We start from the raw sequence: 13,836 nt of genomic DNA on the forward strand, positions 1-13,836 counted from the left end.
AATGTGTATATTATATCTTTTCCAGTGCCATCATCCATCTTCATGTTATCGCCTCGTTCCTCCTTTCTCAACTGACCTGGGAAAAATTTTTCTCCCTCATCTTCACCTCCTCCTCCACCAGCCTCCTCCTGTGGGCCGTCTCATCCATGAGCCTCCTCTCGGCCTCCTCGCGCCTCTTCCGCTCCTCCTCCAGCAGGTGCCGTCGAGTCTGCGCCTCCCTCTCCTGGGATTGTCGAGGAGCAGGTTGGGGTTGAGCAGAAGACAAAAAAAACATAGCAAGAGGGTGAAACGGGGAGGATATGTTCATGGGAGGCAAATATTGCGATACAAAGTGAATTGGAGCCACATGAGAGTTGAAATCCCAATCGGGGTTTTTGTCAAATACATCCCTCAAGTCTGTGTATAAAAGCTTTGCTGATGTAAAATAATCCTTTGCTGCTTTTACAGACTTGCAGCCGAATGTACATCGCGTCAACATGTGGAAACAATTCAAAGACGCCAAATAAAACTTACAGCAGCATTTCACCACCTGGAGACGGCATATCGCAATGGTGAAGAGTTAAACTAGTTTGGCAGCACGGTGGTTGAGTGTTAAGCACGTCTGACTGAAAGTTCTGGGTTCGAATCATGGCTCGGGCCTTCCTGGGGGGGAATTTGAATGTTCTACCTGTGCTTGAGGCTACTTGGGCTTCCTTCCATATTCCCCAAATAAACTGAAGACTAAATTGTCAATCTGAAGCTTACTCTGTGCTCAATGAGCCTGGCTTTCTCTTGCTGTGCCTCCTTCAACATCTTCTCCATCTCTTCCAACCTCTGGGTCTCCAACCCGGAAGCACTAGAAGAAAAAAAACAAAATACACACAACACATTGTGATGTAAAGACCAAAGCAGGTAACACAACTTTCCTCACTTTGCAATTAACTTGCAATCAGGCTTGCCGGGTGATGGGACAGACAATTTCTCACCTTTCTGGGGTGCAAGCCGAGTTGCTGGTGGAGATGCTGGTCTCCAGGCTGTCTGAGCTCTCCAGGCTCAAGGTGTCGTACGCCTGGTTGCCGCTAGGTGGACACTGATGATGCAGGATGGAGTGATGTACTGTGGGGAATGGATCTGCGCAAAGAGGAAAGCTGTCATAGAAGTATAGCGCCCTCTGCTGGTAGCAACAAGTCATTACCATGACTATTACAACACAAATGAGTCAAAATCGCATTTGGTACCTTTATTCATCTTCCTGGAGTCCATGTCCAATGGGTTTGACACCTCTTTCAGCATTAACTGTAATCCCTGAGAGACAGAGAGAGAAGCAACACAAAGTGAACACCTGACATTCTATTTGACTTTTGTGAACACAATGTTCTCACCTTGGACGTTTTATCACGTGAAAGAGTGGACTGAGGCGCAGTTGTGACGCAGTTTACAGGAGGACAGGATGCCGTGTGACCAACTTCGCCGTCTGATTTGGACTTCAGCAACTGAAAGAGAAAAAAAAATGCTTTAGACACACTAGGAAGAAGACTGAAGCTCACAAATACAAATTAATAATTCACATTTAATTCGCAGTCACCGTCTATGAAGGGAAGTGCTTGCTTTTGTCTCTGAACAAGGGATAGATCATGAATTTATGCAAAGATAATACACTTTTGGAGAATCCCCTCATAATCCTAACACTAATTACGACAAACATAAAGGCCATTTGTCCCCCTAAATGACATAAATGATTTATTATGTTGAGACGGCTTTAATCTTTAGAAGAACAAAGACATTGTATTGGGAAAAGAAGTCACAACTGTGTTAATTCGGAGGCAAGGGGATAAAAAAATAATAATTTAAAAAGCGAAGCGACGCAGATTACTTGAGTCACATTCGCTCGACTTTGCAAACACACAAGAGCAAAAATGGCTCCTCCCTTAGGTGAGTAAATGTTATGTTTTGAATTTTTTTTTTAAAAAAATGCTAAAAAACAACAACACAGTTTTGTTAATATGACAATTTTAAATGAACTTTAATTTGGACATTTTGGGTTGACTTTCCCAGTCATATTTTTCCAAGATCAACATAATTGTATGCTATTAAAATCATATAAAGGGAGTTTAAAAGTATGTTTATATTTTTATGCCTTTTATGTGGGATGATTTTCTTGGTTGCATTTGCATTTTTGTAGGGTTGCATTTTTTTTTGGACAATTATTTTTGTGAACCCTGTTTGAGGACCACTGCTTTAAAACGAAAATGATTTTAGCCATCATTTCTAAAATTGTATTATAAATTCACCAAAATGTATTGGACAAAGGATTAAATGTCAATGTTAGGGGACAACGTATTTCTTCCTTTCTTCTTTCCTGACTGGACCTAAAAAAAAAATCTATTAAAATTAAAGTTGAGACCATTAACTCTTTGACTGCCAGACGTTTTCAGAAAAGAGATGCCGTGGGTGCCAGCCGATTTAAGCATTTTGACTGATCTTTCAAGGTCCACAGAAAATTATGTTTTTGGACTATGGAAACACACATACTACCAAATGAAAGATTGGACTCTCATCTTTTATCAGGAAAAAAAAGTTTGTTTCTACCTTATTCCGTTCTTCAGTAATCAACAATAGAAAATGGTTAGTTTCACCTCTGTTTTGAAACAAACGTCTTTTAACGTCTTTGGCACTCCTCCATAGGATTTTACTAAACGTTATTTAACGTTTTTGGCAGTCAAAGAGTTAATGCATTGTTTTTGTTGTTTTCACTGTAGTCTATAGCAAAAATGCAGAGGGCGGTGGTCATGTTTGTTTTCATTGTACTTAACATAACAATTCAAGATCACTGATTGCAGCACAAGAAGCAGTTAAGAGTGCAAGTCATGAGTTTACCTGCCCATGCCTGCGTGCAGAAAACGATTTTGCAGGCAGTGGTGGAGGACATGATCGCGGCTCCCCTGCAGCCATGATGTCCTGGTACCAACGTTCGAGGTTAATAGGAGGCATTGCATTCCTGCTCAGCTCAGGCTGACTCTGACGTGAGGAAAAGAAAAGCAGACCCGCCACGGGAGAAAAGGCAGTGAAGCAGCAGGTGTTTAAGCATTTAAGCAGCAATCAAAAGCTACCGAGTTATGATGCGACCTTAAAGGCAACAAACCTTTGCAGAGAGAAGGGAGGAAGGGCCACTTGAGTGGCACGTGAAGGCGGAGCCAGAGGAGGAAAGTTGGAATAATGCAATAGATGAGGAAGAAGGATCAAGTCTCTGCACACCTATAATGTGGCTTAACTGGCCGACCGTGATGTAATCCTTCACACGGACGCACGAGGGGGCAGGAAAGGCAGGAAGTGGGAAAAGGAGAAGGTTTTCCATTAATGGAGTGGGAGAGAGCACGGCCATATGGCAGAGATCAGGCAGACTTTCTACCTCACATGGCACAGCGTCAGCTACAGCAAGGGGGAGGCAGCCAAGGGCAGCGGGGGGAGAAGAGGGAGGATGCACACAAGCGTTTCCATACATCTTATAGACATCAGACATCCTGAGGTACTCCTGCATCGACAGCCAAAGATAAGCACAGGAAAACCCGAGACGGCTAGCCACTACATTAGACACGGCGACATCATCGAATGAGATCCAATAGAAGAGCTGCATCAACTTTTTTTTTTTTTTTTTAACTGTACATTAAAAAGCATATTACTGAGATGAGTATAGACCAAATTGTTTATAAAAAAAAAATAAATAAATTTGGGGAGATTTTTTTGCTTCGATTTGCGCAGACGCAAGAATTTAGCACTACATTGTGTCAGTTAACTCCACTTCACGATAAGCAGCAAGTAGAGAACAATTCTTCAAAAAAGAAGCTTCAAACTATTTACTGCAACTCCCAGTTGAAGTTCACTGTCAAGCTAAACAAAAGAATGAAACCTTGCGTATTTAAAAACAACCACACAACTTTGTTTTACAATTTTAATGCTAATGCTAAATAGCATCTATGTTGTGGTGCTATAATCGTTTAAACAACAAATTGACCACAAACATGTACACAGATTTTTTTTTCCTCTTTGAAGAATAACTATTTATTAATTCTTTCTTCATTTTTTTCCTATATTAGCGCCATACTGATGACTGAGAGGAGTTGAGATGTCTCAATAAATAGCATCTGACTGACTTATACTGCCGAGCGATGGCCATTCAACTGATACTGTGCGAGAAAAATACTGTTTATATTTTAATTGTATTTAATTGTGTAATTTCTGTATAATTTAATAAAGTAGTATATTTTGGAATTCTATTTTAACAAATAAAAACACACATTTTAACAACTTTTGCTGTTTTTTTTTTTTTTGGGTGGCAGAACAGCTAAATTTTATTTCTATTTATTTAAAAAAAAAAAAAAAAGATACAGCTAAATTTAATTTCTATTTCTTTAAAAGAATTATTGTTTTATCCAAAACTTCACAATGGATAATATTTATATTATTAAAAGTAGGGACAGTTGAGTACGGATACCAGGTAGGTATCATATTGGGCTGATACCAGGCCTTATTTTTAGGTATCAGAACTTGCAACAGTGGCTAATACCAGCACTGGCCACCCTCTTGTTTCTGTTTTACGATCAGAAAATAGAAGGATAGAAAATTGCCATTAATTTCATGCAGTTTTGATGGAAAATGCATTCTTGGGATACATATAAAAATTTTCTTTTTTCTTTTGTCATTGTTTTTGGGTGGGTGAAATTTTATGTAACAAAAGTACTAGTGGTATCAATACATGGAAAGAGTTGAGTACTCTTACTGGTATTGGTCTGTAAAAAAAAAAAAAAAAAAAAAGTGGTATCAAACATCCAAAACAGTAAATGTGAGAATGTCAAAAACATTTAAAAAAAAAAAAAAAATCCACATTATATAGACAGCTCTTGCATCGAACCTCATTTCAATGCTGTAGCCGGTGTGGTAGCTAAGACATGCCAACAATCAGAACGCAAACACTTCTACATTTAAAATGAACATGCTTGGAAGTTCATTTCATATTAGGTTAATTCTTTTACTTTTTTTTCCTGTTTGCTTTTACCTCCTGTAGCCTAACAGGGTAGACTTCAGGGGAAGGGCCGTGTAAGGTAGAAGGAGGACAAGGGCTATGAGAGGGGTCGTTCTCATAAACAAGCTCGGGTTCGTTGATATGGAGCTGTTCGAAAAAGGTTATCGAATTAAAACAATAAACATTAAAGAGTGAGCGTGTGTGTGTGTGTGTGTGTGTGTGTGTGTAGCCCTCCTTCACAAACACTTTCTTTTGCTCCAACTCACCTCTTTCATTTTGCTGTTGCTCTTTGGGAAGTTCCTACCGCCAGCCATGCTGTGGTACCGGTTCTCCAGGGCGCTTAACCTGTCCTGCTCCTACGTAGGAGAACATTATAGAGTACATATTGTGCAATGCACTTCTCACTTGTGGTGTCAAAATCCGCTCCCCGAGGACCTGAGTCCTGCATGTTTTAGAGCAGGGGTTGCCTGTTTTCCATGTTTCACGAATCAGGTGTGTTAGTGGAGAGAACCGTGGAAAACAGGTTGGATAGGGGCTCTCGAGGATCGAAGTTGAGCACCCCTGTTTTAGAGGTTTCCCACGTTCAACACAGCTGTTTCATATATAAGCTCATCAGCAAGTTCCGCAGGAGCCTGATCATTATCCTGATCATTAAATCAGGTGTGTTGGAGTAGAGAAACCTCAAAAACATGCAGGATTCAGGCCCTCGGGGACCGAATCTTGACACATGTGCTCTATTGGAACCTTGTGTAACAGCTGTAGAGTGGCCGCCCTTTCTTTCGCCATCCTGTCACAGTCGTGAGTAGCTTGTGAGCCCAGTTGCTTCACCTGAGCGTCCAGAGTAGCCATTTTCTCCTGAATAGAGATTCCTTGTTTATTGCGAATTAAATTGGTAGGTAATTACTAAAGAATACTCAGGGGTGTCAGGTGATTACAATTTTTCAGCGTAATTAATTACATTACTTCAATAGTTAACTCACGATTAATCTCAAATTTTATGTGTTCTAAATGTTCACTAAAATATTTGTTTCTAATGGTCATACTCTTGTTATAAAAATGGGGGGGAATTTATTAATAAAAATATGGCTGAATATTTTAGTCATAATAATTCATAAAACGTTAAAATTAAAAAGATATACTGTACTGTAAAAAAAACGAGTGTGATATTGATTTGCGTTGAGGTCATTTTTCTGCCACTAGATGGCATAATTGCATTTGTAAAACATTGGTGACAGCTCAGTGCATTATTAAGAGCTATCGAACCTTAAACCTGAAGTAACTTGTGAAATTGTGAAACAACGTGACCCCAGTCTCCACAAATATATGCATTATTATTACATTTGTTTCTGCTAAATCCCCCCAGTACTGTACAGGCTTTCTAAGTAAGGGGCGGCCATTAGTCGTGTGTTAAAAAAAATATAGTGGCATTAAAGGAACTTTAAATTAACTCAAAATGAATGCACTAATTTTGACACCCCTAGCAAAAAAACAAAGCAAAACAAAAATGACTGCTTCAAATGTGTGTTTTTCTCCCACTTCTCACCTTCCTCTTGGCCACACTACAGTGATACTCGGTTTGCTCCTGAAGAAACTGCGAGCACTGGGTCTCCTTTCGCTCCTCCAGACTGCTTTCCTCCTCCAGCTGGCAAAACTCGAGTTCCTCAAATTGCTTTGTGCCAACTTCCAGAGCTTCCGCTTTCTATCCATCCACAGACACAAGGTTGAATCAGATATTTAGATAAGAATCATCAGCAACCAAGAAGCATCATTCATTCGTTAATCCCTGTCTTTGTGATTTTTTTTTCTTTTTTAAAATACACTTATGTGATGAAACTGAGCAGATCAGGTCAGGTGGCAAGAATTTACATATTTTAAATACCTAAACATTACATGCAATAACATCTGGTAGTGTCTGAAAATATTAAATGAGGTGATTGTTGTAGTATAATGCATGCAAAGTTTTAGAGCAATTGTGTTAATACGATTAATGATTACGGACAGATTTTCGTTTTTCATTCTGATAGAGGGAACCAGCAGTAGCAAAAGCTAAGTAGCGATAGCCTGCAGCATCATACTTACAAAAGGCATTGACTAGTAAGATATTTAAAGAATGATAGGCAGGACAAAAGAAGAAATCAGAGCACATTTATTATTATTATTATTATTAATATGAGATCATCTATGTCATACAGAATGTACGTCTGCATAAGGCTCTTTCTTTGGTGTTCAGTATATGGTAACTCACTGTTGCCAGCCAGTGGGCTGCGTGAGAACACTGACCCTGCTGAGCTGCTCCTGTAACTGTTCCCTTAGAGACAAGGGGCAATTATCAAATTGCCTCTTCAGCTCATTGTACTCATTCCTCTGCTTTTCCAGGACCTTCCGCTCAGCCGACACATTAGCCCTCCCCTAAAAACACATGGAAACACACACACACACACACACACACACACATACATACAAAATTGTGTACAGACTAGGCATGGGCATGATCAATCTGTTTATCAGTTGTTGTATTTTTCCGTTTCGATAGAGAAGCAAGCTAGCCAAAAGGAATTCAATACTTGGGAGCAACCAGCAGAGGGCACAAGCAATTAAGGGCCCTTCTAGTTTGCTGCATAAACGGGTTGTCGAACAAATTGAAACAGGAAATTACAATGTACTACAAATACAAGATAAATACACCCATAAACTGAAATACCAATGTTGAAAAAATAAGCAAACGTCCACTAGCGGACGTTTTTAATTTGAAGTATATTGCACATATCACAATACATTATTGTGCAAATTAGTGACCAGTAGCTTGTGACCACTTTTTTTTTTTTTTTGCTGCTGCCATTTATGTTTTCAATTCAATTCAATTTAGAAAAGGATGCTCCCAGTTACAAAAGTGAGGTAAAACTAAAGGTATCATATTTTGGCCTATTATAGCTGATTGTTACTTTTTTGTGTGTGTGTTTTTCTTAATGCTTCTATATTTCTCAATAAAATAGTTTGTCATGGACCTGGTGCCACATATGCATAATATGATACTGTAAAGACTACAGTATATGAAAGAGACTACGCCCTGTAGACTACTTATTTTTTTAAAAAAGTTGATTGTACTAGTCTGTTACTGAATCCAAAATCTTGTAATGGCTCAAGGATTTATGTACAAATGCCCATCCCTAGTCCATACACATGAATCTGAAAAGACAATTAAAAAAAAAAAAAGACACCTCAAATTCATGCAGTCAAGCATTGCTGGCCAAGGCAGTTTAAGTAAGTAGAATAAAGCGCGTGGTCATGTTGTTAGAAGTTGAAATTATTCAGTAACGTTATTCACCGGATGGGAAATAAACATTAAAAGCACACAAAGGTCTGCATCAGCAGTTAAGTGTTAATCAAATCCAGTTAGGCGTGTAAGAAAAATGTGTGAGGCATATTCCAAATATAGGATCAGCTTTGCTTTGTTATGAATCACACAACAATCAGCTGAAATCCGAGAAGGTGGCGCTCTGGTAGGTTTCCGGCCCATGCGGTATCAAACATCCACATGCGAAGACTTTTGTCGTCGTGTACACGTCACAGTGTTGCGCAAACCTTGTCCTTCTCCCTCTGAGTGGCTTTGTTCAGCTGGCTCAGTTTGAGCTGCAGCTGCGAAATCAGCTCCCGTTCGGCCTCCACCTGCTCCTGCTCCGCTTGCCTCTCGGCCTGCAGCAGAGCCTGCTCCATCTCCACCTGCGGGGGCCCCGCGCATGACGAGTCACAGTGTGCGTGCATGAGGACTAACTTTGACGCCGAATAAAGACATGGCAGGTGAGCTCGACCTCTTGTTTGGTCTCTTTCAGCTGCTGCTCCAGCTCGCTGACTCTCTGCCTCAGATCATCCACCCTGGCTAACATCTTGCTCCTCTCCTCTTCCAGGTAGATGTGCTCCTGACCGGCTGCCACCTCCTCACACTAAAGTCATAATGGTATTAAAAGCGGTGAGAAATCACATTTTCCCTCAATGTTCTGTTCAGTAAACATTTTTGAAGTGAAATAAGTTCATCACCTCTTGATGTGTGCTCTCAGTGCTGCTCGACTCCTCAGCCTGCGCCTCCTCATCGTTCTCCTTCCCCCTCTCGCCCCCCGCACCCCTTCCTCCCCTTAGTAGCCCGCTCCTCACCACCTCCGCCAGGTCCACCGCGCTTTCCTCGTGGTTATACCCCGCACACAGATTCAGGATGGTCTCCAGCCTCTGCCGCTCCTGTGAAAGAGGGCCGACACATGGGAGAGGGATTCATACGTAGCACTTACAGTAGATCCTGTTGCGCTGGAGAGAAACGGTCCCATTTGAGCAGCTGTCGCAAAGCCGCAACGGCTAGACGGCTGTAATGTGATAGCAGGAGGCCCTAAGATGGTGTATTTTGTCTCAGGAGGGGGCAAGCAAAATGAAATCAGTTTGAATTTGTTATGACTAATATTTGTTGGATTGTTGGTTGATGAATGAGAATTTATTTTAATTCTAACAAGGGTACGGTATTTTATCTAGGGATGTTCAATGCTACTTTTTCAGACCGATACCAGTGGGAGTAAAAAAAAACTCTTGAGCAGTCACTGGTACCGATACCACGAACCGATACCACAAGTAATTTTGAAATATAAAACTTCCACAAAAAACAACTACAGATAAATGCATTCTATTTTAAATGTTTTAAGTGTCCCAAAGACGATTTTTTTATGCTGGAGCTTTTTAAAAATATATATATATTTTGTATGAGCGTGAGAATGTGCGTGTGTGTGTGCATGTGTGCGTGCGTGTGAGTGTGTACTCATTAATTCACCTAAAACCTATTAAAATTCCCATACCGTTCACCAAAACCGAATACTAGAGTCGTGAGTTTGTCAGGAGACCCGAGGAAGGATCAAAGAAAACAAAGGAAAGTGAAATCCAGTGAAACCGACCAGACATCACCTACTACCCTCCGGGTTACCAACCAGAGTCTTTCACCAACCCCAGAAACATCTAAATTCCAACAAATTAGGGAGACCTTATGCTGGAGCTTTGATGCAGCCTCTCAACTGCAAAGAACGGTTGAAGAAATGGTAGTTATTACACAAAGGGCCAGCAGGTGGCAGCAGAGCAAACACTAACCCTCAACCAGGGCCATGTTGGGGAAAAAAAGCTCTTTTACTCACATTTCTAAATAAATGATGACGTTTAGCTATATTGTTTTACTAAATGACCCCATTTTGGGGGAAATTGTTTGTATCAAAAGTACTAGTGGTATTGGTAGTATCGGTGACTACTCAAGAGTTTAGTAGTCATACTGCCTGGTATTGGTCTGAGAAAAAAAAGTGGTATTAAACATCCCTACTAATAAATATGCAAGGCTGACTTTTTTTTTTTTTTTTTTTTTATCTCAAGTGCCTTTTAAAGCACTTGACAGTCAGTTGACCCTCATCACTGCAAACAATTGCAAACGCCTTCATTTACCAAAATAGGAGAGCAGAATATGTAATTATCATTCCCGTTGCACACAAATTGGAGTTCAGGCAAAAACAACTGGACCAGCAAAACAAACAAACTACTTTTAGGCAGCTGATTTTAAGTGATCTTGATTCTAGGCTGTTAAAATAACCACCAAACTGAGAGCAAAATGAACAAAGTGCTGAGGTCCTCCTGTTTTACTATAAATAAAAAAGTGGTAATTAAAAAAAAAAGAAAAAAACATCTTCAACGCCAGTGAACCAAAATGTTAAATAAATAGGTTATGAAGATAGAGACCTATTTGCATTTAATAGGTTGTCACATTTAGCCTTTATTTAAGAATTACCAATCATTTTGAAAGAGCTGAAATATTCAGACTGTGTTGCAACTTGCAAGTTAGGCAACTTCCCTGTTGTGATAATTCTAAAATTAACTTTTCTATTCTGTCACTTTCTCCCTTGCAGTGAGTGACCTTTGCTTTAATCAAGAGGTGAATTGAAACATGCATATACAGCCCAGAGGGTTTGCACACTAAGAGGAAATCCTGTCTTTGTACTCAACTTCTATATGCTCTTCATGTTTTATCTCTTAATGCTCTTGACCATACATGTCATTAAACTATTTGACAAAAGACAAACATTTACAGTACTGTATACTGGACATGCAAATTTCTTTTCTAATGGTTTAGGATATTTATGGTACACTATGGTTGTGTCCTGTTACATTAGTTGGTATTGTGTGTCTTGTTCTTAACTCATTCACTGCCATTGACGGCTTTAGAGGTCAAAAATTCATTTTTAACTATTTAATTAATTTAATTAATCAAAATAAAAAAATTGTATCGCCTGACGACCTAATTTATAATAATCTTTTTTAAAATAATCTTTTTTTCAAAAACCTAATTTTTAATAATCTTTTCTTTTTGTTTTTAAAATAATCTTTTTTCAAAGAAAAGATTAATAAAATTAGGGCATCAGGTAATTAATTGCATGACATCAATAGTTAACTCATGATTAATCACAAATTTTATATCTGGTCTAAATGTACAATATTTTTTTCATACTCTTGTTAACAAAAGTGGAAAAAAAATATTAAACTAATAGAAATAGTTAAAATAAATTTTTGACGTCGACAGCCGTCAATGGCAGTGAATGAGTTAATCAATTCTCAAAATGGAGCCACCAGGGTGTGTATGGTAACGCAACACAAGTGAGTAAATAAATGTATTTTCCTGATGTGTTCCTGGCTGATAAATTTGGTAGTCATTTTTTTTAATGTGTCCCAATGCAATGAAAATATTTCCTGCAAATTGTTTTCCCATATTCTGCTCCAAAGCTTCCAATAAACACAGAATGGAGAATATTACTGCTTAAAAAACAAACATCCTTTGTTTATATTGACTGACAGCATAGCAGGAATGGAAAAAATCCTGCTGAGAAGTAAATCTAAAGCATGTGTTAAGTATATATTGGTCACCATGTTAGGTACAAATGCATAGTCTTATACTGTATACCAGGGATCTGCAACCTGCGGCTCTGGAGCCACGTGTGGTACTTGAGTCTGTCTCTTGTGGCTCCCTTTGGATCTCTTAAAAATCAGTAGAAAATAATATATATTTTTTACATTTATTTTTTAGAGAAAATATAAAAAATCTGAAAATTACCATAAAATGTCATTGGAATTGCCCCAAAAAAGTAAAAAAGAAAACGTTCAAAAATTAACTACAAAATGTCCAAAAACAAAACAAGAAATCCCCAAAATTGCCTTAAAATGTCCACAAAATTGCCAAAAATGTTAAAAAAATTGATCGCAGAAAAAGGCAGGATTTTTTTCTCTCAAAAATAGCTAAAAAAAATGTCCAAAAAGGATGACGAGAGGCAGAAAAAAAAGGCAGAAAAGTCTAAAAATATATGAAAAACAAAGTATGAAAAATTGCAAAAAAATAAAAATCCAAAAATGTAAGGTAGAAGAAAATGAATGTATAGTATACAGTACATAAAATATACAGTATCACGACATAACTACATGCAGTTCATAAAACAAGACTTTCCCCCCCTCGTTTTTTTATTTAGCTTATGCCTCACATTAATGCATGACAACTTAGTTATCTCCTTTGCATGCCCATCTTAGCCTGTAAAATGTCCAATCCAATTGCATGTTGCCGGTAACTGTTATTTGTCACCAGAGACCACGGAGTTCCTGAAATAGCTATCAGCCACCCCCCCTGGCTCCTGTGATGGCCTCAGCTGTCAAAAGCCAGCTGGGACGGGGCCTATAGTGGGCGTGGCTAGATGGATGACGGAGCGCAAGTATGTCATCTGTAGTCTATGACACTTTGGTATGGATCCTAGGTCACATATGCTGCTTTGAAAGTATAAACGCCATTTCACGTGGCTCGTAAATATAGTGTTGAGTAATACCCAGCCATGCCCACTATGCTCATAAGACTTCTAGGCGGAGGGTGTCAACCAGCGTCACCCGGGCTGCTTAGACCAAGGGTTAGCAGCCTTTACTGTCGAAAGAGCCATTTTAGGCCAAATAAATAAATAAACAATCTGTCTGGAGCCGCAAAACATTTGAACATTGTGATGAACGAAACAGTGTGTTAGTCTAATGTATTGAGAGCCCAAGAGCTAATTAAAGCTGCACCATAACAGAAAAATATAAAGCATCCAATTCATTTTCTTCTGTCTTCCGTTTTGGGATTTATTTATTTTTAATTAACTTTTCTGCCTTTCTGTCAAATTATATAAAAATTCTAAATTATATACATATTACATATGGTAATTGTATGCCTTTTTATTATTATTGTAAAAAAAATGCTATCAATTTTATGACATTTTGGGCTATTTTGTGGACATTTTATCTTAATTTTGGGAAACTACTTTTTGGATATATATTTTTTCAGCTTTTTATTTTTAAGTTAAAATCAATGTTCTAACTTTTTTTTTGCAATTTTCTGGACATTTTATTAATTTCGGGTGGGGGGGTTGTTTTGTTTTTGGTACATTTTATAGTTACTTCTTGAACGTTTCTTTTTTTTTTATGATCAATTTTCTGGCCTTTTTTGCCAATTCATTCAAAGACATTTTATGGTCATTTTCTGCCTTTTGACTTTTGTTTTTGTACATTTTCTGGTTACCTTTTGAATGTTTTCTCTTCTGCCTTTTTTTAATCAAATCTCTGACATTTTTGGCAATTTCATGGGCATTTTATCATAAAATTCTGCTTTTCCTCTTCCTTTTTGGATCATTTGTGGGCACTTTTTGGACATATTTAGGCAACTTTCATCTTTCTTTTTCTGATATTTGGACACTGACCTTTTTTTAATATTAATTTAATCATTTTTATGTAATCATTATTTAATTTTAATAATATTTTAT

The 13,836-nt window shown here is 38.4% G+C and overlaps 1 protein-coding gene across 14 annotated transcripts in view; it reads right to left on the reverse strand.

The window, feature by feature from the left end:
• The window catches only part of phldb1a (pleckstrin homology-like domain, family B, member 1a), a 29,502-nt gene that overhangs the window by 4,875 nt on the left and 10,791 nt on the right, over positions 1-13,836 (reverse strand). For 6 of the 14 annotated variants that reach the window (XM_077546369.1, XM_077546368.1, XM_077546366.1 and 3 more), the window contains 15 exons: positions 9,035-9,229; positions 8,809-8,940; positions 8,582-8,719; positions 7,280-7,408; positions 6,543-6,698; positions 5,744-5,854; positions 5,266-5,355; positions 5,033-5,146; positions 3,122-3,511; positions 2,857-2,997; positions 1,362-1,472; positions 1,218-1,284; positions 966-1,110; positions 745-835; positions 77-223 (listed from right to left, as the gene is read on the reverse strand). In XM_077546369.1, the coding sequence (XP_077402495.1) occupies positions 77-223; positions 745-835; positions 966-1,110; positions 1,218-1,284; positions 1,362-1,472; positions 2,857-2,997; positions 3,122-3,511; positions 5,033-5,146; positions 5,266-5,355; positions 5,744-5,854; positions 6,543-6,698; positions 7,280-7,408; positions 8,582-8,719; positions 8,809-8,940; positions 9,035-9,229 (2,157 nt within the window). The remainder of the gene's footprint in view (positions 1-76; positions 224-744; positions 836-965; positions 1,111-1,217; positions 1,285-1,361; positions 1,473-2,856; positions 2,998-3,121; positions 3,512-5,032; positions 5,147-5,265; positions 5,356-5,743; positions 5,855-6,542; positions 6,699-7,279; positions 7,409-8,581; positions 8,720-8,808; positions 8,941-9,034; positions 9,230-13,836) is intronic. The other 8 variants (XM_077546371.1, XM_077546373.1, XM_077546372.1 and 5 more) reach the window with 8 other exon arrangements.

This window comes from Vanacampus margaritifer, chromosome 16 (genome assembly GCF_051991255.1).
Source record: "Vanacampus margaritifer isolate UIUO_Vmar chromosome 16, RoL_Vmar_1.0, whole genome shotgun sequence".
Classification (NCBI taxonomy): Eukaryota; Metazoa; Chordata; class Actinopteri; order Syngnathiformes; family Syngnathidae; genus Vanacampus; species Vanacampus margaritifer.